Source organism: Sander vitreus, chromosome 7 (genome assembly GCF_031162955.1).
Source record: "Sander vitreus isolate 19-12246 chromosome 7, sanVit1, whole genome shotgun sequence".
Lineage (NCBI taxonomy): Eukaryota > Metazoa > Chordata > Actinopteri > Perciformes > Percidae > Sander > Sander vitreus.
In genome coordinates, this window is record NC_135861.1 from 11,461,524 (window position 1) to 11,483,837 (window position 22,314).

The window sequence follows — 22,314 nt, forward strand, 5'->3', positions numbered from 1 at the left end:
TGCGTTTTCAACTCAGACATTGTTTAAATTCACCTATCCTGTCTTGATCCTGCCGGTGGGCAGCTTGGCCTGTTAGCTGCTAGCTGCTAGCTGTTAGCTGCTATCTGCCATCCGTGATAAGTGTGTTCAGCCAGGCTTTTGTGAAAATCATCACGTAGCAGTTCCGTGTGTATTTGTAGCTCATCCATTTTGTGTGTGATCGATCTGGCGTTGGTGAGTAGGAGGCTTGGCAGTGTCGATCTGTGTGGTAGTTCCCTTAGCCAGGCAAGCAGCCTTCGTCCCTGCATTCCTCAACTCCCGCAGCCGACAAAAATCCCCCGAGCACCCGGTGGTCTGGTGGATGTCCTCCAGAGGACAGATCATGCCTTCGCGGCGAAAATGTTTTGTTTATTTCCCCCTCAAAAATAGGTAATTGAGCACTGTAGTGGTTATGACCATATCAGTGACTATGTAACTACATGGAAACGGGATAAACAATGTCTGTGGCTTGCACAGTAATAGCGTTACTGAAGCCTAACTGTAGCCTTACGTTGTCTCCTGGGAATTCAGTTGTAGCAGGAAAAGGTAAACAGTAGTGTGCAGATCGGAGCGTAGTGTGTGAAGAGTGAAGAGCGGAGTTGTTCACAAGGGAAGAAGCTTGGAGTAACGTAACTATGGAGAATATAGCAGATATACAACACACGGAAGAGCCTTTTGAGTTTCATGGTCGTCCTTATTCTTTCGAACCCAAGTACACAGACGAAGAACTAGCCTCACAAGAGTTGAAAAGAACGAGACAGACAGAGGGGCAACAGGCAGATGAACTTGCTGCTCCAAGCGCAAGCTAAAGCTAGCCTTCAGTAACTGGAGGACATAGCCACACCACCGCCGCTCCGTGGATTGTTGTCGGGATGATTATCACACCTTGGCTGTACACACTCACCAGAGGGCAGCTAGCGGCTAGCAGCTACTACCGCACTACTGTTTTTTTTTTTTCGGGGGGAATAAACTTCAAGACGTGACATGACCTGTCCTCTGGAGGACATAGCCACACCACCACCGCTCCGTGGATTGTTATCGGGATGATTATCACAGAAGCCTGGCTGAATACACTCACCGGGCAAGCTAGCTACCGGCAGGTACCAGGTATCGAGACAGGGACCAGGGTAGGTGAATTTAAACAATGTGTGAGTTGAAAATGCATCTTGTTGTCACGTAAGCCCCATTGTTGAACAGACATTTTAATTGCATTTTATGTCTGTTAAGAGGCACAAAGGCACTCTAAAACTTGCCCCGACAACTGCCGTTTTAGCTCAGTGGAAGCTTATACACGTAGCTGCAGCTTCTCCGTGTTGCCTGCCGGGGTCAGGTTTTTTTCAATCGAAAGTACACGCATGTTTATAGCGATCAAGATTAACGAAAAAATTGGCCGGAATTCTCCTTTAAGAGAACAGTCTCGTTTTCATATCAGAAACAAGGAAATTAATTTGACCCGTTCTCACTCCCGCTTGGTCAGTGGCTCTCAGAGTGCACGTGGGACTGCTGGGATTGTCACGAGTAATGAAAATGTGATAGGGGGCCCCGGCTGTCAATTAATATCTTCCAGTCACGTGGGCCCCTGATTGGTCCGGGCCCGTAAACAACCGCGTACCCTGCTTACCAATAGTTACGGGTCTGCCTAGAGCCACGCTGCTAAAATGCCTGAAAAACTCATTCCTGCAGACTGTTGCACTACCTGCTTCCTTTGTCAGGTCTTTCCTTCCTGTTCATGATGCTCTTATAGTCATCGTTATCTCTGTCTACTGCTTTATTCCCCTCCTCTTTCCATCTTATGTGCTGTTTAGTACAACATACAACATATTTTAACCTCCTACAGGCTAACAAGCAGAAAGCTGAGTCGGCTTGTGAGGAGGGAAACAACTCAAGGTGCTGACACATTCCTGGACACTGTTTTCATTCGTTACAGTATGCCTTTTTTTAAAGCTGAAACTTTACTTGACATTATTTGAGGTGGTTGCCTCAGAATCTCCATCTCCTCTTTCCTCTTGTTGTAAACATGATCATAATTACAACACTGTCCTCCCTTTGTGTTTTTCTCTTCTCTCATACGGTATTCCCCTCTCGTACTGTATGGAATACTTTACACTTTCCTCCCCCATCTCCTTTTATTTTCCTTAATTCCATCTCTTCTCCTAAAGGGAGGAGCCTTTATATTTCTAGCGCTCATTTAAAGATGACGTCCTGCCTCTATTTTCCTCCTTCACAGAACCAATAAAAGTCTTCATTTACAATTACAGTGCTCTTCTGAGCTTCCTCTGTCTCTGAACCTCCCTATTTTTGTCCTTTCTCTTCATTAAGAATGATGGCCTTATTCAGGCTTCATTAGAGTCATTAATAGTCTGTAGTGTATTGTACATTTTCAGGGATGTGGCACTTAACTGTACGATTTACTGTACACTTCGTTTGTTATACTGCTAGAGGCACATTCTGCAGTTATCACAACATGTGCCATATTGGGACTGCTGTTAAAAAGGGTGCCTGTAGTGCCGCAAATGCATTAATATTTTGTATCCTGGGTCTCAAACTCCTTAAAATGGCTTTCTCCAAATTAGGCAGGAACTGGAAAATACAGAAGAAACACAGAGCAGAGCAGAGACAGATGCGGCAACAGGATTCAACTGCTGAGCAGCCAAAATCTCTGAAAGCCCATACACCAACTTGACAAGCCAGGGTTTGGAGGAGAAAAGTGCCATGCTGAGAGCTGCTTCTCTGCTCTTCACTGGAGACATTTTGGCAAATCAAATAGAGCTGCTTAACAGCGTAGGTCAATGCAGTCACCTAATATATGCAAGCAGGGTCTGTTAGGTTCATTTTTCACCACATTGTACTGTCAGAGTTAATGACAATCCAAATGGAGACACAGACACACTTGGAGTAAAAACAGAGAATGTGTCTCTGGGTGTGTTCAGACACATATTGTAATGGAAATGTGTTCAAACAAGTAGGAATTAAAAGTCAATCGGTTACCTGTGGTTCCTTTCCCGTTTGAATGCAGTCCTCTCTGTTGCCAGGTAATGGAGGCCAGTATATCTTTTAAGGGAGATACAAAGAAGGATGGAGGAACAGAGAAAGAATAAAAAAGGAGTGTGATGATTAATGACCTCATCACTTTGAAATAATGCAAACATCCACCTTATTCAGCCATATTGCAACATGTAATTGCTTTGTTGAACCCGCGCAGGCTTTATGTGATTCTGTTAATGCAATCATAACATAATAATCAGCCCATGTGTTGTTAAATTTGAATTATTTTTCCTGCAAACTGAACTCTATAGCAATTAGAGGCAAATTGAGCAGAGCAGATGCTCTACATATGAGGAAACAAAGGCTTTGGAATGATAGGCTGAGGACTTGGGGAGCTAACTTTTGGCTTGTAAAGCTGAAACCACCTTGATTGAGACATGACAGACCCATTTATCATTCCAGTTATATAAAAGGGTCAGTTCATCCAAATTACAAAAAAAATAAAAAATATATTTTTTTAAATATATATATATTTTTTTTTAACATACCTCTTGTTGCAGCCAAGCATATCATTTTGATTTTATATGTCCAGGCTTTGAGATAATCTCTTTCAGATATATCTGCCTCCACTTCAATACAATGGATGTAAACACTGGACACATCTGGAGACAGATGTGTATCTCAAAACCTTGGCAAATTAACCCAAAACTACCTGCATGGTTAGATACCACTGCAAGTGATAAACATTTTTTGATTTATATAATTTGGGTGAACTTTACCTTTATTAAGGGAAAAAACTTATTTAATTTGGATTAACTGCATACTCCTAGAATAATGAGAATGATGTGGAAGTGTTTAGTAGGCCTTTCCTTTGGGAAACACTCCACTTGCCTACTATGGATGGTGATATGTACTCAACAACATACAAACAGAAACACAGAGAATCTTTGTGATGCTATGAAACACTTTTAAACTGGCAACAGATGTAAATGTAAAAGTGATGACTCCAGAGACTTTGTCCCCTTCACTGTCAGTCGTATTAAATTAGACATTTTGCTACAAACAAACACAAAATATGTGCCCAGCCAAACCTTCAAAGTGTCCTAACTAGACCACCTGGAGCTTAAAGAAACAAATGCATTAAACTGTCTTCAATTCTTCTCTTCTTAAGTTCTCACAGTATAGATCCAAGATTTCCTGATGGGGAAAGTCCCAAAGTCTTCCTCTCATTCTGCCAATTCAACAAGGAGAAGAGGTGAATCTCAGATAAGCATGAAATACAATGGGACTATAGTTTTCACACTGCTTTCAGCTAATGAAAAATGAAATGAAATTGCCACTGAAGAGGAAAGCCCAACTCTGTCTTGGTATTGAGATGATGACGTGTGTGTGTGTGTGTGTGTGTGTGTGTGTGTGTGTGTGTGTGTGTGTGTGTGTGTGTGTGTGTGTGTGTGTGTGTGTGTGTGTGTGTGTGTGATAGTTGCAAGCAGACAATAAGTCTTTCTCTGGAAACTGGCTTTGTTTTGGCTAACAGGGAGAAAAGAAAGTAGTGAGGAAAAGAAACGGTCCTGACTTGCATTACTATGTCTGATTGTCTCAGTGTGTATGGACAGCATGTGTGCGTCAAGGGGCCACTGTGGTAGCTATAGGTTTTTTAAGAGTGTGTGAATGGGGAGTAATAAAGTGAGATATGTGACAGAAACAGAAATTCATCACCCCCTGAATTTTATATCAGCAGTAAATGTTTGACATGGATTTTATCTCATCTGTCATAAATCCTATTTCATCACAGGCAGTCACAGTGGACTGACTGTAAATCAGGATGAATGAAACCTGTCTCACAAACATTGAAAGTCCTGTAAGGATAAAGGATGTCAATTTGGAGAGCCTAGAATTACTTTAACCACTCTAAGATAATAGAAAATTACATAAGATGAAATATCAAATATGATATACACCATGCAATAAATCAAATTGAGAGAATATTGAAGACATCTTCATGGTAATGTTGGCTCAAGGGAGGTATGTCATATCAACTAGTGTAAGTATAAATATGTGTAGTCTACAGACTTTCAGTCTTGTAAGGATCAAACCTACTGTATGTACACTGCAAAACCTACAAATACATACATGTCCAGGTGCACACAGAATTTGAGTTTACTATATATTGTCTTACTCAAACTATTATTGCCATTTTTTGCCTAATTTTAAACTATTCCTTTAAGTAAGGGGTTCAGAATTTTAAAAGAACAACAAAATCTAACCAGGTTTCTAGCTAAAAATATGTTTTATAATGGAAACTCAGCATGAAACTATTGCTAACTTGTTTTTGATAGACAGCTCCACCTTCACACCATCTGATTGGATGGTCTGTCTGACACCCAGCCTGCTTTTATCTAAAATCTGGCATGCAAATGTGGGAATCCATTAGAAGCAATAATTTGTATCATGCCTGACTGCAATGAATAAATAAATTAGGGCCGGTCTAAAACTTGGCTTGAAATGGTCGAGATCACTGGACTAGTTTCTTGGCACGATGCTGGACTGATTTGATTGCGTGCCTGTTAAAGGCCTGGCTCACACACAGTCTGACCTAAAACAGCCTGATAGCATGCCTGACTGATACTGATATACTGTGAAATCAGGCCCTGCCTAAAACCTGGCTGGCAATGGTCAGAGTCAGTGTAGTGCAATATTCCATCCATCGTCCAAAAGTCTCGCTCTGCACGATTTAGGCAATATGGCTGACCTCCACCATTTTCCTTCCTCTGTTTAACTGTTTCTTGACACGTCATCGATGTCTTCAGAGCGCCCTTTAATTTTAAATCCACCCTCAGACATTATTCACATTTGTAATGTCTTTGATCTTTGAGCAGTGTTAATTTTACCTGCAGAAAAATCTATCCAGATCTGGAAACAAGCAAGCCAAGTAAAGCCAAGCCAAGAAAAATCTAAACTTTTAACTGCCTCTTTTAACTAAACAACAGGGGCTTCACAAACGTCAGTAGCTCCAGACACAATACTTTAGAAGTCAGCCAAGCGAAGTCTACTTAGTTCAGATTATACCAACTGAGGAAAGAAACTAAACCTGGAACCCTGAAACCTGGAAATTTGATGAACCCCACTTGTTTTTTACAGTGTAGGCACATAAAATACATCAAATACATTCATTTTAGCATCCTTATTATGTGATTTCCATATACCCCGTGGCAATAAATGTCCCAATATTGTTTATGTGTACTCAACATGTAACTTTTCAAAACAGTATATTCTAATAGCTGGGACCCAAGCTACCGTATGTAGCAACAGCACACTGTGATGTAAGCAGGTGCTTTTCCATTCTGGTCGACTCAGTTGTAATTTTTGCACAAAACCATCTGTCTTCTTTGTCAGCTCAGTGTTACCGAGCCAAAGCGAAATTTGACAGAAGCAAACAGATTGAATCAGCTGTGATGAGTTTATTTTTGAGTCAATCCGGATGCAACAAGGCTAGAATTGCATGCTTTGAATATTGAACTGAAACATTGTAAGAATCTTTGCAGTCTTCAATCCTAAAACTAACTCAGAGAAGAAAAAAAGTACTCCCTGAGAAGAGGGTTCAAATTTCGACACAACCTCTGCTTTTATCGACACGTCACTTTTTTACATTGTATTCTTCTGAGGCCAATGGGATTATTGTAGCATTATTAGGCTGGGCCAGAAGCCATCTCCAAAATCACCAAGGAAGCACAGCCACAAGATACACTGCACATGTGTAAACACTGAGCAAAATAAACCAGCTGTCTGAACATGCTGGAACATATTTGAGGTGCCACCCACATTTCCATGGCAAAAAAACTAACTTTAAACCAACATTTTATATACAATAATCAAAGCTGTTATATCAAATACTAATCATACCTTCTTATGCTTTAGGGAAGGAGGAAGTGGAATATTTACTCCATCATATGAAACATTTACATTAACTAAATCACTATTTGTTTTAGTTTTTCCAGGGTAATTATCATTAAGCAACTTTTCATGTGATCATTTGATTCAGTAAGAACTGGATCCAGTTTGAGCAGAAACACACTGGTTGCACTGATGTAATGCCATCAGACTTGTTTTCTACCAAAGCCTTGTGTTTAGAATCACACCTTCCTCCCATTTTCAATTTTACTACACTGTTGATCAGATTTGTAGTGGAAAGGGTGGTAACCTTTTATGCCAAAGACATATTGTAAGCTCTGGTGGGCAGAGTTTGAGCTGGAAAACTACCAGCTAGTGTAATTTATTTCACATTGGTTTACCACTTCATTCTGGTTGTGAAAACCTATAATGTTTTTCACAAAGTTTAGGTTTTTACCAGATGCACAATAAGAAGTGTGAGAATACCACAAAGCTGGTAAGCCAAAAAAGTGCAATGGATGAAAATGGGATTTGCTTGGCAATGATTTACTTTTCATCTCTGAGTGGAAAGATTTTAATCACACAACATTATTATTAGAGTTATAAGTGTGTGTTGCTGCAGCAGATGTCGAAACAAGAAATGACAGGATGACGTTCAACCCAAACACACATACACACATTTAAGAAATACATTTAAAGGAATAGTTAGAAATGTTGGGACATAAATAAATAAAAATATGAAATAAAAAGAGCTCATGATGCTGCGTAGTATAGAACTGGAGCAGTGACATTGTTAGCCTAGCTTAACACAAAGGCCTATTTTAACAATCTAAGTGCACGGTGCAGGTGCGTTTAGGGAGTGTCCAAATCCACTTTTGCTAGTTTGACGGCGGAATAAAGGGTCCGTGCACCGGGCGCATGGTTCAAAAGGGTTGTACTTAGTGTCTTCATTAATTCATAGGTGTGTTTTGGGCGTAACATGCACTAAACCAATCAGTGTCATCTCCCATTCCCTTTAAAAGCCAGGCGCGTTTGTACCTTGGCGCATTGCTATTATGATGGCGGATTTGCACCGTAATATTTTGCATGTTTGTGTGCTGCTGCGCTTCCCTGTGTGTGTAACAAGCATAGTGTGCGCACGCTGTGCACGAGCCTAGGCACATTTTACTAATTCGCTGTTAAAATAACAATAAAATGCTGCGCTATTGACTTTAGACCAGGTTTTTGTTTGTCAATGGCGCGATCACTTTCTGCTGCCTCAAGATAGCAATACGCCAAGAATGCACCTGAACGCACCTCCCTGTAAGACCAGCACGCCTATGGGCGCACAGATGGGAGCGGGTGCATTTGCTATTTAAACGATGTGGGCGCTGGACGGTTTTAAAATAGCAAAGACACTTGCATCGGGCTTTACGAGTGGAAGCAGAGGAACTGGCTAGCGCTATTAAAAAATATGCCGACCAGCATTTTAAAGCTCAAAATGAATATTTTGTATCTTGTTGATTAAATGTGTATACAGAAAGAAATGTAAAAATGATAATTTATAGTTTTTTAGGGGAGTTTCGTGGTGTTGGTTTTTGAACTTGGAAGAGAGTCAGGCTAGTTGTTCGCTCCGGATTCCTGTCATTTTGCAAAGCTAGGCTAATCGGCTCCTGGCTCTACTGTAGTTTAGCTGCCCTCCCGTTTTCAACATCGACGCCAGTAGTCACGGCAACATTGATTTACCATCAACATGTGTTCTTGGAGTGATAAATTCATTGTGTTCTTTCTGTCTTTTCTTTTCTTTTTCTTTCAGCTGGTGTATGGCGTATTTGGCAGCTGTGTGTCATCTTAAAAACCTTTGTTTTGTTGAACTGGCATCACGGATATATTTCACAGCTGGCTCTGATAGAAGCCTGGGCATAAAGGCTCAAACAATTCGCAGCAAACAAAAGTATCAGCAAGTTTCATGTGTGATCATCAGCCAAGACAGAGAGCAGTAGGAGGAGGCTAAGAGAGGAATTAAAGGGTGGATAAGGTGGGCGACATCTGGCTCTCATTCCCAGTTCACCCATTTACTTTGTGTCGTGTCTTCGAACCATGTATTTTTGTTCTGTGCTAGAAACAAGTTTAATGGAACAAAGCGTGGAGATACTGGGCGCACTACTGGAAAATAAAAAACTGAATTAATATATGGTGCATATTTTCACTGAACTATTCTTTAGATAAACATTCGAGATGAAATGTTTTAATTTAAATCTATTAATTTCCCTAGTGTCGAAACCTTCCAATAAAAACTCTCTGAATACTCATAAGATATAACTCAAAGGTATAATAACTCCCTAACTTCACAAATCACAGCTAAATGTATGTCGTATGTCTTCTGTTCCACTAAATAAATGACAATAAATATATGAATTTCATTCTAATATGAGATACACATTTTTCTATAATTGTTAACATACTGGTCTGCACTGCCAAAGCACTGCATCATAGTGACATAAACTATGTGATCCTTGAAATGAATAAATGGATAGACTTTAATTAAACAGTTAAGTTTCAAAATCCAAGATCCAATATTTGTAGATTTAATTCTTTTTACCCTTTAAATCTGAAATGATGACAATAGCATATTTTTTCTCTCTCTCTCTCTCTCTCTCTGTTAGTCTGACTGTCACTCTCATGAAACTGTAACTCTTGCAGCATAACAGCTGTGTTTGACAAGCCTGAATGACAAATGAAATGTACAGCTTAAAGGTGACGTAGATGGAAAAACAAGGTTTGATTCACGACTAGCTGCACTTTTACAGGTGTGAGATTGATGGGTGAGATGTTTTGGCAAAGGAAGCTGGACGTAAAATGTGATTGTTGAGGTTAGAATAACCCTGTCGAGGGAGATGCAATCCAGAAAAATCTTACTGCAATAAATGCATGTATCCACAAATTTGCATGTATACCGTATATGGATACATTCCAGAACTGATCACTCGGAAATCACAAATTTACCCCAGAAAATAGGTGTGTGAGCCATCATTTTTTCTTTCATTCCTGAAAACTGAGCTTTCTTTAAGTTTTGTTAAAAATTCTCAGTACTGTTTTCTGTTCCCGTTTTAGTGATGATGCAATAGCATTAATATAAAATAAAATGGCTGTTCAGGTTTGAGTCACCACGTTTACGGTTGATGTATGAGTTTAAGAGTGCTTTAACAGATGTTCTGCGAAGAGGGAATTTAGGAAAAACACAAAATCGTACGCCTTCAAGCCATATATCATCTTCCACAGATTAAAACCACTTGCAGAGTCACTGCAACTAAAATCAAAAGTGAATGATAAATGTAGACTGTACAGTAACTCACCTTTTATAAAACATGAATCATTGGAGCAGATTACATTAAAATATTTATTAAACTTTTTTGGGCCTTTATTGTTGATAGGACGGCTTAGACTTGAAAGGGGAGAGAGAGGGGGAATGACATGCAACAAAGGTCCTCTACGCAGTGGCCGCAGGTTCAGTTCCGACCTGCAGCCACTGCGTCGAGGACTGAGCTTCTGTATATGGGCTCACTACTAGCTCAACCAGGGGAGCTACCCAGGAACCCAATACTTAAAGGTGCTCTAAGCGATGTTGGGTGATGTCACTTCTTGTTGACGTTCAAAGTATTGTCAAACAAAACAGAGGCTAGCTCGCCCCTCCCTCCTCCTCATCCCATCCCCTCCCCCTCCCTTCCGTGCACTAACCCCCCCAACCCCCACCCCCAAATCCTTCTTGTCGGTTATTGGCTGGAATTGTTTATGAAACTGTTTATGTTTCGTGGTGCAGGTTGGTGCAGTTTGTTTTTGTTGCCATTTGTGGAGCCTGGGCTGTCTACAGAGACCGCGGTTTTTTTCAGTGTGCTCAGGGGACAGGCAGCTAGCAGATAGTGTGGCGATGTTTGCTGTATGTGACAAAAAATGTTGTAGCCTAAAAAACGTGTGACATCACTTAGAGCACCTTTAAGTAACTTTAACTTATTTATTATATTATTATTTATTGTCTCCAAAAACCTCACCTGTTTGGACTCGCTGCTGGCAGGTCCCAGCATGAGAGAGTACAGGATATCTTTCCCTCCCAGGAAGAGGCGGTCACGGTACTCATCCAGGAAGACGGCGGTGAGAGAGAGCTGGCCATGGTGACCGCTGAAGATGGACGACCTGTTGGTGGACAGCAGGTCTGCAGGGAGAGAGGAAAAGAACAGCATGAGCAATGGCACAAAAGAAACCCATTTCTTTTTGCATCAGTTTTAAATTAAACAAGTTATAATAGTGATGAAGAAGATACGTTTTCTGTTCTCTCACAGGTTGCATCACTGACGGATTTTAAAACTTATCTTGACGTTGAAGCCTTAATGACAGTTGTGAGTTTGATGCTATAGCCCCTGTTGAGACTACAAAAAACATTTATACATCAGTATAAATATTTCATGGTATTTGATAGTGAATTCTGTTGGCAGACATTTTGTTTAATTCCTGTTTGCTCTCTGCTGTATGTAAAGTGCTTTGCTGGACATACATTCCCATCCATCACTGAACACTTGAAAACATGAAGAGACTGTTGGTCAGATTATTATTGTAATATAAGTTCTTTCAAAACTCTTTTCCCCCAGTCAAACAAGAGAAAAAAAATGTTATAGACTGATCTGATATGAGAAGATAGATTTCAGTTCAGACTTGTGCTGTATTAAAAGTGATATTTACATTTTCTCTCCAGTACCATATCTAATGTCTCCAGTGGGAATCCACATGTAACATCGCCTTTTGTTCCACTATACATCCATACAGTATTTTGTATTACACTCCTTTTTCCACTGTCAACACACCATTCCTTCGCATTAAAGGATGTTCCCATAAAAGAACTACAGAAAATGTAAAAAAAATAATAATAATTAACTGTGTGATTAAATGTAGCAAAACCAGGCAATAATTCATACTACTCAAAGCCAATACATCATATCAGGGTAATGACTGTATTTGAATCCTGTGATGCTAAATTGTTTGAAAACCTCTACTTGTAAGTTTCTGAAGAGCAGGACTTTATGAGAGCACACACACTCATATTAGTTAGTTAATATGTATCAGTAGGAGAGCTGGAGTCTGTCTGCACACACCAGTATGCACCTGGCTCTCCTCTCTGATCTGGCAGCAGCTTCAAAGTCAAAAGGTTGATGCAACGACTCAACAGGAGTGGTAGAGACGGGTTCAAGTTCAGTTAGACACACACACACACACACACACACACACACACACACACACAGTACATAACAGCAAGCTTGTCTCTCAGCCTCGAAAATCTTCCACTTTCTCTCACAAATACCTGTTATATCTGCCTCTCCTACCTTCCCTTCGTGACTCCTACCTTCCCTTCGTGACTCCTACCTTCCCGTCTTGACTCTTGAATGACTTCTTCTGTATCACCTCTCTTTCTCTTTCTCTTTGTCTCTCTCCCTCTCTCTCTCTAGTTATCAAGATGAAGAGAGAAATTCTTCGGTATGCCAAACTTTCGGTGGAGAAGTCTTTGGGCCGAATCGGCTTTCCGTCTACCTGTCACCACTCGTCTGTCACGCTCGTTATTCCTCTCTCTCTCTCTCTCTCTCTCTCTTTCGCTCAGTCCAACACACACACACACACACACACACACACACACACACACAAACACACAAGGTGAGAAAGTCAGCTCAGTCACTCACCACTGAGTACGTGTATTGAGTGAAGCACAGGGGCCTCCTGTACCAGTGACACCTTGTCCATCACTAGGGCCTTGCAGACACACAGATGATCTGTTTTTATTAGAAATCTCCTTTTCTCAAACACATAGGCCTCCACACACACACACACACACACACACACACACACACACACACACACACACCCCTGCATGCTCTACAGTAAAGCTGCACACATATACGTACACATACAGCCTCACCCTGGATCCCCCTCATTAAGTGCAGAAGAAACTTTGACAGTGAGGGGAGAACGCTATTAACAGTTCAACACTTTATCATGTTTTCCCTGTATATACTCCCTGATAGGATATTTAAAGCAGCCAACTCAAAAGCCTGAACCAGCAACTCTGGTGAAACACTGTCCTCAGCTAAGGCCAGTCAACATCAAAGCCCATTAAATGTTGTTACACAAAACCCTCTGAAGATAGTGATAAAGGGAATAGTTTTATAGGAACGACTAGATATAAAAGATAACGAGGAGACACGAGTGGGAAGACATTGGGGAAACTCTGTAGGGAGTGAGGGAGTTGGAGAATGAAAGATAACGTTGGAGAGGGAAGGGGGTGGTGTATTGTGGCTTTTAGTGGCTGGTAGAAGTCAGAAAATAATGAGTACGTACTGTAGGAAGAGAGACAGGCAGAGAAACCCACAAGACAGACAGAGAGTGTAGCGATGTATGATGGATTTATTGGGATTGTCAAGGTAAGCAGAAAACATATGATGAGGAGACAAGATAAGCTTTAGAACTGTTTTACATTAGATACTGGAGATCCATTGCATGATATGAATTGTAATGCCAAATGTTTTTATTTTCTCAGTGTAGTTTGAATATATTATTATTGTGATTTTTGGAAATTAACATATTGCTAAATGTTTCAACATTTTTTGGAGTAAGAAAAAGCCAATAAAGTTACATGCAAAACGATCGTTTTAGTGAGTTAACACTTTTGCACTGATACCAGTAGACATGTAGAGGCCCAGATATTACAGCTGGAAAGTCTAATGTGTTTTTAATGACAAAGTGTATCTGTTTTTAATGACAAAGTGTATCAGCAGCACACACAGGCAGCTCCACACACTGTCAGTTGATGACTGTCTATCTCCACAAGTTCAACTTGTTCCACGTAGCTCTAAGCCCTGAGATGACCTTTGGCTGGAGAGTGAGTGAAAAAGGAGATGAGTGACAAGACTGTGTGTGGGTGTGTGTTTTGCATGTGTGCTGATAGTGTATGTTTGTGGTGTGTGCTGAGACCTGCAACAGATGATATAGGTATTAGATCTAATGTTCACAGCACACCTCTTTGTTTTGACAGGAAAGATTGCAGAAGACGGATAATGTCACGTTGCTAGGGCATAGTTGTCAAATGTTTGTAACCCATGTGTATGTAAGTATAAGAAACTATCTGACCCCCATTAACAAGGTTTGTTATATTTGTAAATGTATCAGAGTGACAATTGAAAATGAGCAACTGGAGTAATCAAGTCCTTTAAAGCATGGGAATGTCTGGTGGTATAGTGGTTAAGATATACCGTATAACAGGTTCAGTTCTGGTCAGGGACCTTGCTACATGTCATACTCGTCCTCTATCCCTCCATTTCATGCCTATACTGTATGTCTACAGTACTGTCACTAACAAAGCCAAAATGCCAAAAATGCCGAAAATAAGAAAACAAATTGTAAAACACGACAGTATATAAACCTGGCTCAATGTTCTTGACATTTGAGGTTTTAGCTTATGTATTTTTGTCACAGACTTATCATGTTTAGCATATTTGGCAATTTGGCAAAATGAGTAAGGGTGCGCCCGACTGGCATTTACAATGAAGTTCTGTGTCTCTGAACAATGATTGTCTGTTTAAAGTGCTCATATTATGCTTTTTGGCTTTTCCCCTTTCCTTTATTGTGTTATATATCTTTTTGTGCATGTTATAGGTTTACAAAGTAAAAAAGTCCAAAGTCCACCCCAAAGGGACTTACCATCTCCAACAAGAAACACTGTTCACAAACTGCTCCAAACAGCTCTATTTGGTCCAGCCTTTACTTCCAAGACGAACGTGCGTCAATTTGTAACACCCGTTATAATGCTCGCCTAGCTGCTAGCATGGCACTCCCTCATGCGTTGCAACTGACAAGCTAGCAGTACTTACTGCACATGTGCAACTCCCAACAAAGATAGTACAGAAGTGAGATGCCTCACATTGTAGCTAAAACAGAGAGCTCAACACACAGGGTGAAAAGAGGAGCTGCAGCAATGTGCAGTACAACAGAAAACTGATGTTTTCTGAAAATTAAACCACATAAACCTATTCTGGTACAACCTCTAAATACAATTATGAACCTGAAAATGAGCATAATATGAGCACTTTAACACAGACAATAACATCATCATAACTCTTTCAGTATTTGTTCGGCATCTGCAGGTGTGTCTCAGCTCATCCTTAAATGGAGTAATCATCTGATTCTCCCTGTAAAGCTCAAGATTATTGTTTTGTACAGTGCACCTTGTGTCATTACTTTTCCCCCTTCATGCTGTTTACACACTCGCAAACACTCAGTCCTCAATCATGTTTGATGTCTCATTCTCTTTTTTCTTTCTGCCTTTGTGTCTCATAAATCACTCAGAAGTACTGTATACACAAATCTTCAAATAAAATAAAAAAATGTACACACACACACACACACACACACACACACACACAGAAAACAGAGGCGAAAGGTGCGCTAACAGCTTCCATCTTCAGCTTGTTATCACTCCAGCAGCTCATCGCCTCACTGTGGAAACCACACCACTGTCTCACCTCTCACCAAAATCTCTAGCTTGCCGTCTATCCATCTTCACATCTCTTCCGTCTATCCGTTTAACCTCTCTACTCTTCATCATGCTCTGTCTCTTCTGTCTATTCATCTTTAACTTCCTCTCAGGTGTTATTTTTCCTCTCTTGAAGTCACTTCTAAATGTCTTCGATTTCATCTCTCAGGTCTGTCCATCTGTCTTCCTGTCTCCCTCCCCTTTGCTGCTCGATATTTCTCTCCTGTCTCTCCTTTTTTCCGTCTTGTGTCCTAAGACCCTATAAGATCCCTCACAGCATCCATAGGGAAACTTTTACATCTGTCTCCAATGTGTCTTGTTTCCCTAGAGGCAACCAGCCGACGCTGCATTGACAAACAGCAGCCGTGCCAAACCGAAGCGACACGCGAAAGAGCATCTGGTTTCACTGTATGTGTCAAACCTCAGCTATCCCATCATGCAGTCTCAGCCACTTCAAAGATATGGATGCAGTAATTTATTCTGGGATTTGTTTACATTGTCAATGTTCCGCTTAGTCAGGCTGAGGCATGCCGCGGTGTCTGTCAAATCTGAGATGACTCAGACTCTGCAATCTAAATCACTGCTGGTGGTGAAAGACATTTTGCTTATTTGCATATTTTTGTTTCATATGGGAGCTCACATGGTACTTTCATCACCCAATGACTTCTAATTAATGAAAGAAAAGATCTAGTGTGATGAAAATGAGGGCAGCATTACTGCAACAAAATGGTTAAAAGTAAGATTTGCACTGACAAGTCTGGAAACAAGAGTGAAAGTGGGTTCAAGAGGAGAAAAAGAAGAAAAGAATTGAGCCAAGAATGAAAAAAGTGAACTTCCAAATCTTATGCTGACATCTCTCATGTACAAATTGGGCACAGGCAGAGTGTAAGCTGTGTTAAGCTGCAGACACACACACACACACGCATGCATGTATGTATGTAACCCACACACACGCACGCACGCACGCACACACACACACACACACACACACACACACACACACACACACACACACACACAATAGTATTATCGTTGGCTCAGTGGGAGAGGGGGACACATCTGAATCCCATTAGACCCACTGTGCTACAAAATGCATACCAGAAAACACACACACACACACACACACACACACACACACACACACACACACACACACACACTCTTTGATGAATTAATAGGTCCCTGGTTAAATCACACCTACTCCCATCTTCAGCTGACAAAACTGACTGTCTCTGTCGCGAAATATTGCTTTTTGACATTTTGTTTTCATGAGCTCTGACACACAAACACACACACTCACAAACAAATAAAGACCCATTAGACTCATTACAATGCTGACAGATTTCCCAGGGTATCATTAGATTTCGGCTGTATATTATTGCAGTGTGCAAAGTATTTCTGGAATCTGCCGCATGCACAAAAAGTCATCTCACAGTGCTTCTCCTGCTCTCACCACTCCCACTCCTCCTCCTTACTTTCACCCTCCTTTCCCAGGTCTCATATTGCCTCTCATCCTCTTCACTTTGTCTTTGTGAGATGTGTATTAGGGCTGCACTAATGGCCTACATTATTGATCAGTTTCTGACCTCAAATTTTTCATACATACTGTATGTAAAGAAAAAGAAGAAAATTCATGCAAAACTGTTATTTCTACTGTACTGTTTATTATCGACATAAATGTGTCAATGTATCTTTATGTAGAATATAGGTCATATTCATACATGAATCTGAATTGTGAGTGTGTTGATACTGTAAGTGCAGGAAGTAAAAATACTTCAGGGTAGCTGTACTTTGCGTTTACAGTTACAGTAATAAGAAAATGTTAGTATGCTAATACGCCTTGGTCGCTGTCCATTTGTCTGTTATAAACATTGTCGTCACTATCACATTGCATTATGGGCTGTGTATGCAGACTTAGTGTCCAGTGTTTGCATACTGTAATATTTCCCTGGAAACAGTATGCAATGCACGTACTATTTAGGTTTCATACTAAGATTTTGTTTTACTGTTTTAGCATAGCCTACTAAATAGCATGTTAGTATGGAATTTCGGATAGCATCAGCCTCTCACAGTACAGAATAATAGTGACCGAATTGCAAAGTTCAGACTCTCACACAAATTGTATTATCTATTGATGATTGTTGTCTTTTCTACATCGGAATCTGGTGTTTCTTTCTGATGTCATGTAGATTACAAGCATTTTGCTTGCACGTGCATCTTTTGTGATCGTTCTTATGTTTCTGTGTTCAGGTTTCTATGTCCATCCATGTTAATATAGTTTCACATAGAACTCTATTAAGACTGTATTATTATTATAGGGTAGCACAGTTTGTATTTAACGTTTTTAATTTAGAGCACAATTTTGCTTTCACTCACAGTCTTTATCAGGTTTCTTCTTTTAACCTTGGTTATTTAGAAAGTATTACTTCACAGCTATTAGATTAAGACTCTATCTAGATATCTGTTTATTATTATTTAAACTCACAGGGATGTGTCCTGACAGAGATACAACATGCCAGCAAAGTCATGACAGAGTAAATCCTGGGATTTCCTGCCAACCTGTTACTGCTCCTCACTGGAGATGTCATTTTACCCACACAGCTCGCATTCTTGACACACTTAATCATGTGATAAAACCATGAGAAGTGAAATGTACTGACCTTACAGTCTGATTTTGATTTCTCTTTATTTGCCTGTCTTTCTCTTTATTTTTTCTTTCTTAATATTTTTTCTCTCTCTCTCTATCTCTCTCTCTCTCTCTCGTCTCAGAATGCCTATCAGAGTTTCTGTTACCTAATCTCCCCTGCCGGGCCAATCAAAACACAGCGCAGGGTGTTACCTCATCACCCTCGATCCTCATCAAACCTCACCCTCCGTTGTCTATCCTTCCTCTCCTCTTTCTCTCCTTAATTCCTCACTCCCTGACGGCCAGTTGCTTTTCTCTCTATCCATTTTTGTTCCTTCCATTTTCAATCCACTCTTACTCACACATTACTCACATGTACCACACACATATCTCTCTCTTATTTAATCTCTCTCATCCAAAATGATCCATGACATACCCCACTCCTCTTAACCCGAGCTTTCCTCCGTCCTTTTTCTCATCTCTGCTTTTCTTTCTTAATCTCACCCTCCCTTTGCCTCAGAAATCTGTTATCCTCACTCCTCATCCTTACTCCATTTCACTTCATCACACCTCCCGATACTACAGTATCTTATTCTCTGAAGAAAGACCAATGCTATTTTATTCCCTCAGTCTCTTCTTAAACTTCAGTCTTTTATTGTTATACTCTCATCCCTCCCTCAACGCCTCATCCGAGACCTCCAGCCCTCTATAAAGTCTCTGCTGGCTGTGTTTCCTCACACACACACACACACACACACACACACACACACACACACACACACACACGTTTAAATACAGCACAGTGCAGGCAAACTGGCAATTCTGTACAGTAGAATTCAATTCTTTTTTTGAGTTTAGTCAAAACTATTGATGTACATTAATTTGTTTGTTTTTACAGCAAATCAATTGTCGGCTTGGTTATTTTGAAACACTTTGATGTTGAACAAGTGTTGGTTTTAAACCAAAAACTGCAATTATGAAGATATAAGGTTACACAGAGATGAAGATAAACATAAACAAATGCAGAACAACAAATCTATTTTCTCATTTTTGTATGTAACTGAAAAAAGAAGGAAAAAAGGCCAATATAGCCAACCTATCAACCAGTTTTTTTTTTATTACAAACTTGTTTCAAGAATATTCTAGAAATTAGTGGCTTTACCAAAATACAAAAGGCGATTTGCATTAAAACAGAATTGATCTTACTACACTTTTTTTGGCTGTCTAATAGATACATCAGTCCACAGTAGAGTCCCTTGTACTGAGCTTTTCTCGTCAGCAGCTCCAGTGGAACTCATTGATTGTGTTTGTTTCGGGGGCAGGGGGTGCAGCACCTCAGTGTGTGTGACATGTAATGTCTACCATCCTGCATTAAAGAGGGTTCCCATCACCTCTGGCCTGTTTCTTTATTACTTTCATTGGTTCTGAGCCATAATACCAAATGGTAGGACACTGAATCGACATGGTGTTTGTTTTTTTGCTTGTCTTTGCATGTGTGTGTGTGTGTGTGTGTGTGTGTGTGTGTGTGTGTGTGTGTGTGTGTGTGTGTGTGTGTGTGTGTGTGTGTGATCATCCTAGTAGGTTTTTTCGTTCTGCTTTTCTTTCTTTGTGTGCTTGCTGCTCTCTGCAGGAAGATCCAGCTGTACTACTGTGTATGTAATGCCTGGTAATCCTTTAATGTCTCCAGTGAAAAAAATACACAAACAGACACCAGGATGTTTATCTACAGTATCTCATAGAGAGACGGTGGTGGAGAGATGTTTCTTTCTGAAGTTGGAAAAGTAGGACTTACTATAAAACACTGGCAAGGCATCTGTCATTCCAACACTGCGACCCAGCATGCACTTGGCGGACAGTGATGTACAGGAAGAGGCCAAGTTCAACATTAGTCCAAGTGAGCACAAAGTTTTTACAAGGTGTTATTATGAGACTGTGATTTGTTGAAAGTATTAAAAGCTTTGGGTGGACATGAACAGCAGATTGTCATGTAAGTTATAATAACTTTCATTTTAATACTACATGTGCACCGGTGGTTCAAAATTGGTGCTGTCATATCGTCCAAATGTTTGTCGGAAAGTAACACTAGCCACTAGCATGTCTGTAGAACCTTGTTACTTATTTAACCATGACCTTACCTAAACCAAACGGTTTTAATGGTTATTTGTCTGTCATTTTGCCTTTGTTGTAGACTACAGGCACACCAAGACACCCCAACAAGTGGTTTTAGTTGGCTAACCTTAAAACACTAACCTAACCTATGTGAACTATACTCATATTTTAATTTCCATGTGGGGTTGACGGTGGAAAACAGGATTTGAACATTTCATGCTCCCATTTTCACCAGGTCTATCTAATTTATCTGCAAACGAAAATATGCCAGCAGAGTCATTTTAAAGACCAAACCAAAATCCTACACATAGGATATTTTAAATTAGCCTAGAAATCTAGACGCACCCTAGCGGCAGCAAATGTAATTTGCAGCCAGCGGGTCTAGCATCTCTCCGTTGGCTTGCGAGCTGGAAAAACCAAACTCTGGCCGGGCCAATCACATCGTGTATAGAGTCGGTGGGCGGGCTTATGGCTGCTGCTGCTGGCGAACAGCGGTCTTCTGGAAGACTTGGAGTTAAGCTTTTCTTTGAGAAAAGAACAAAGAACGGCACTGAATTAATTCTCAAAAAAGTTTAATCTACCTTCTTCGTTGCTCTGCTTGGTTGTAGCGCTATCCTATTGCATGCAGAGGGAATTTGAAAGACAACCGTTTATCCCGCCCCTCGGATTGAGCCCTGCCAATGGTGAGTTCCCAGACCCAACATCTTGATGTGGGTCTGGCTTGTCAGGCTAATTTTAAATGGTATTTGGAGCTAAAACAGAATGGAAATAACAATAATAGAACAGCTAAGACCAGTATAGACCAGACCAAAGTACATAACAATAGATCAGATTGGTACCAGAGCAGAGAGTGGGTCAGACCTCTCGAGGACAGCAGGGAGGAGCGCTGCTGGGTGTGTGTTCATTCTTCAGGGTGTGGCAGAGTGTAGAAGGTTTAGATAAATTGTTTTTCAGGACTTGAACCCCCCTTGGTGAACATCCAGTGCTATGATCTGTAACGCTCATGTTAAAACAACGGCCATCGCTGTGGATACTGGGGTTGGTTTTGGCTGGCCTCTTAGCACACGTGTACACACACACACACACACACACACACACCTACTCTTTAACTTGGACATGCTAGTCAAACAAGAGTGAATAGACCTAAAGATTTCACAAAGGAAAGAGATACAGGATACTTCCACTATGTGCGCAACACACACACACACACACACACACACACACACAGCTCCTGTGTGTAAGTGGAGTAATCTACATGACAGATGGTCAAAGCCACATTGTTGGGACTTGAACCCTCAACCTTCTCTTCTCAAAGGGACCAGTGTCTTTCAGCCTTCAGGTTAGCCTCTCTCCACCTTTGATCCAGCTATCTGCCATTCTTCCGTCTCCCTTATCTTTCTCTCCACTCTTTCACGCTCCTCTTGTCTTTTTCTTTTCTATTCATTTTCTTAGCCTCTCTGTCTTTGTTTTTATCATCCATTTATCTCTCTCCACCATGGTACCATGACGTCTCTTCATTCCCTCTCTTCCTCTGTTTCTTTTACATGTACTCTTTCATGGATCCATCTGTTTTCTCTCCACATTAACAGATCTTTCATTCATTACTTCCCTCTCTTTCCCCTCTTTCCTTTTCTCTCTATGTCCTTTGACAGTCATTGATGGTTCCTCTCTTTCGCGGACAAGCCCCTCTTCCATTCAACCTTCAGCTCGTTGATTCATGCCAGCATTAGGGGCACATGTTTTAATTCACAGTGCAGTCCTGGTTCAGGCAGTTGAGCCTTGCAAATGCCTGCATGCACTGACCTTTAAGGGGTATCAATGCAGTGTTTATCTGGACATGTTTGGCAGCAAAGCTAAGCTGTTTGAAACCAGCAGGTGTTTATTAGTCTATCGTTGGACTTTGAGGGACATTGTGGGTGTAAAAGCGTTGACGCTGGTATTGTTTTCACCTTGTGAGTCTGTGTGTGTGTGTGTCATCATGTGGACCCGGAGACAACTAGTGTACAAGAACTACTAGGTTTTGAGTACTTTGCCAGTTGTTTATATCTCTGCAGTCAGAATCTGTCACTGCGATAGCGTCACAACTGTGCAAGATACAGTCAGGAAGCTTTATAGGTGTGTAGTTGTCATCAAAATGAAG

The 22,314-nt window shown here is 40.7% G+C and overlaps 1 protein-coding gene across 6 annotated transcripts in view; it reads right to left on the bottom strand.

Moving 5' to 3' along the window:
* Nucleotides 1–22,314, bottom strand: part of sema3bl (sema domain, immunoglobulin domain (Ig), short basic domain, secreted, (semaphorin) 3bl) — an 88,611-nt gene that overhangs the window by 36,707 nt on the left and 29,590 nt on the right. For 4 of the 6 annotated variants that reach the window (XM_078254575.1, XM_078254577.1, XM_078254573.1 and 1 more), the window contains 2 exons: nucleotides 10,920–11,080; nucleotides 3,007–3,069 (listed from right to left, as the gene is read on the bottom strand). In XM_078254575.1, the coding sequence (XP_078110701.1) occupies nucleotides 3,007–3,069; nucleotides 10,920–11,080 (224 nt within the window). Of the gene's footprint in view, nucleotides 1–3,006; nucleotides 3,070–10,919; nucleotides 11,081–12,220; nucleotides 12,328–22,314 lie in introns of those variants that run through there. The other 2 variants (XM_078254578.1, XM_078254579.1) reach the window with 2 other exon arrangements.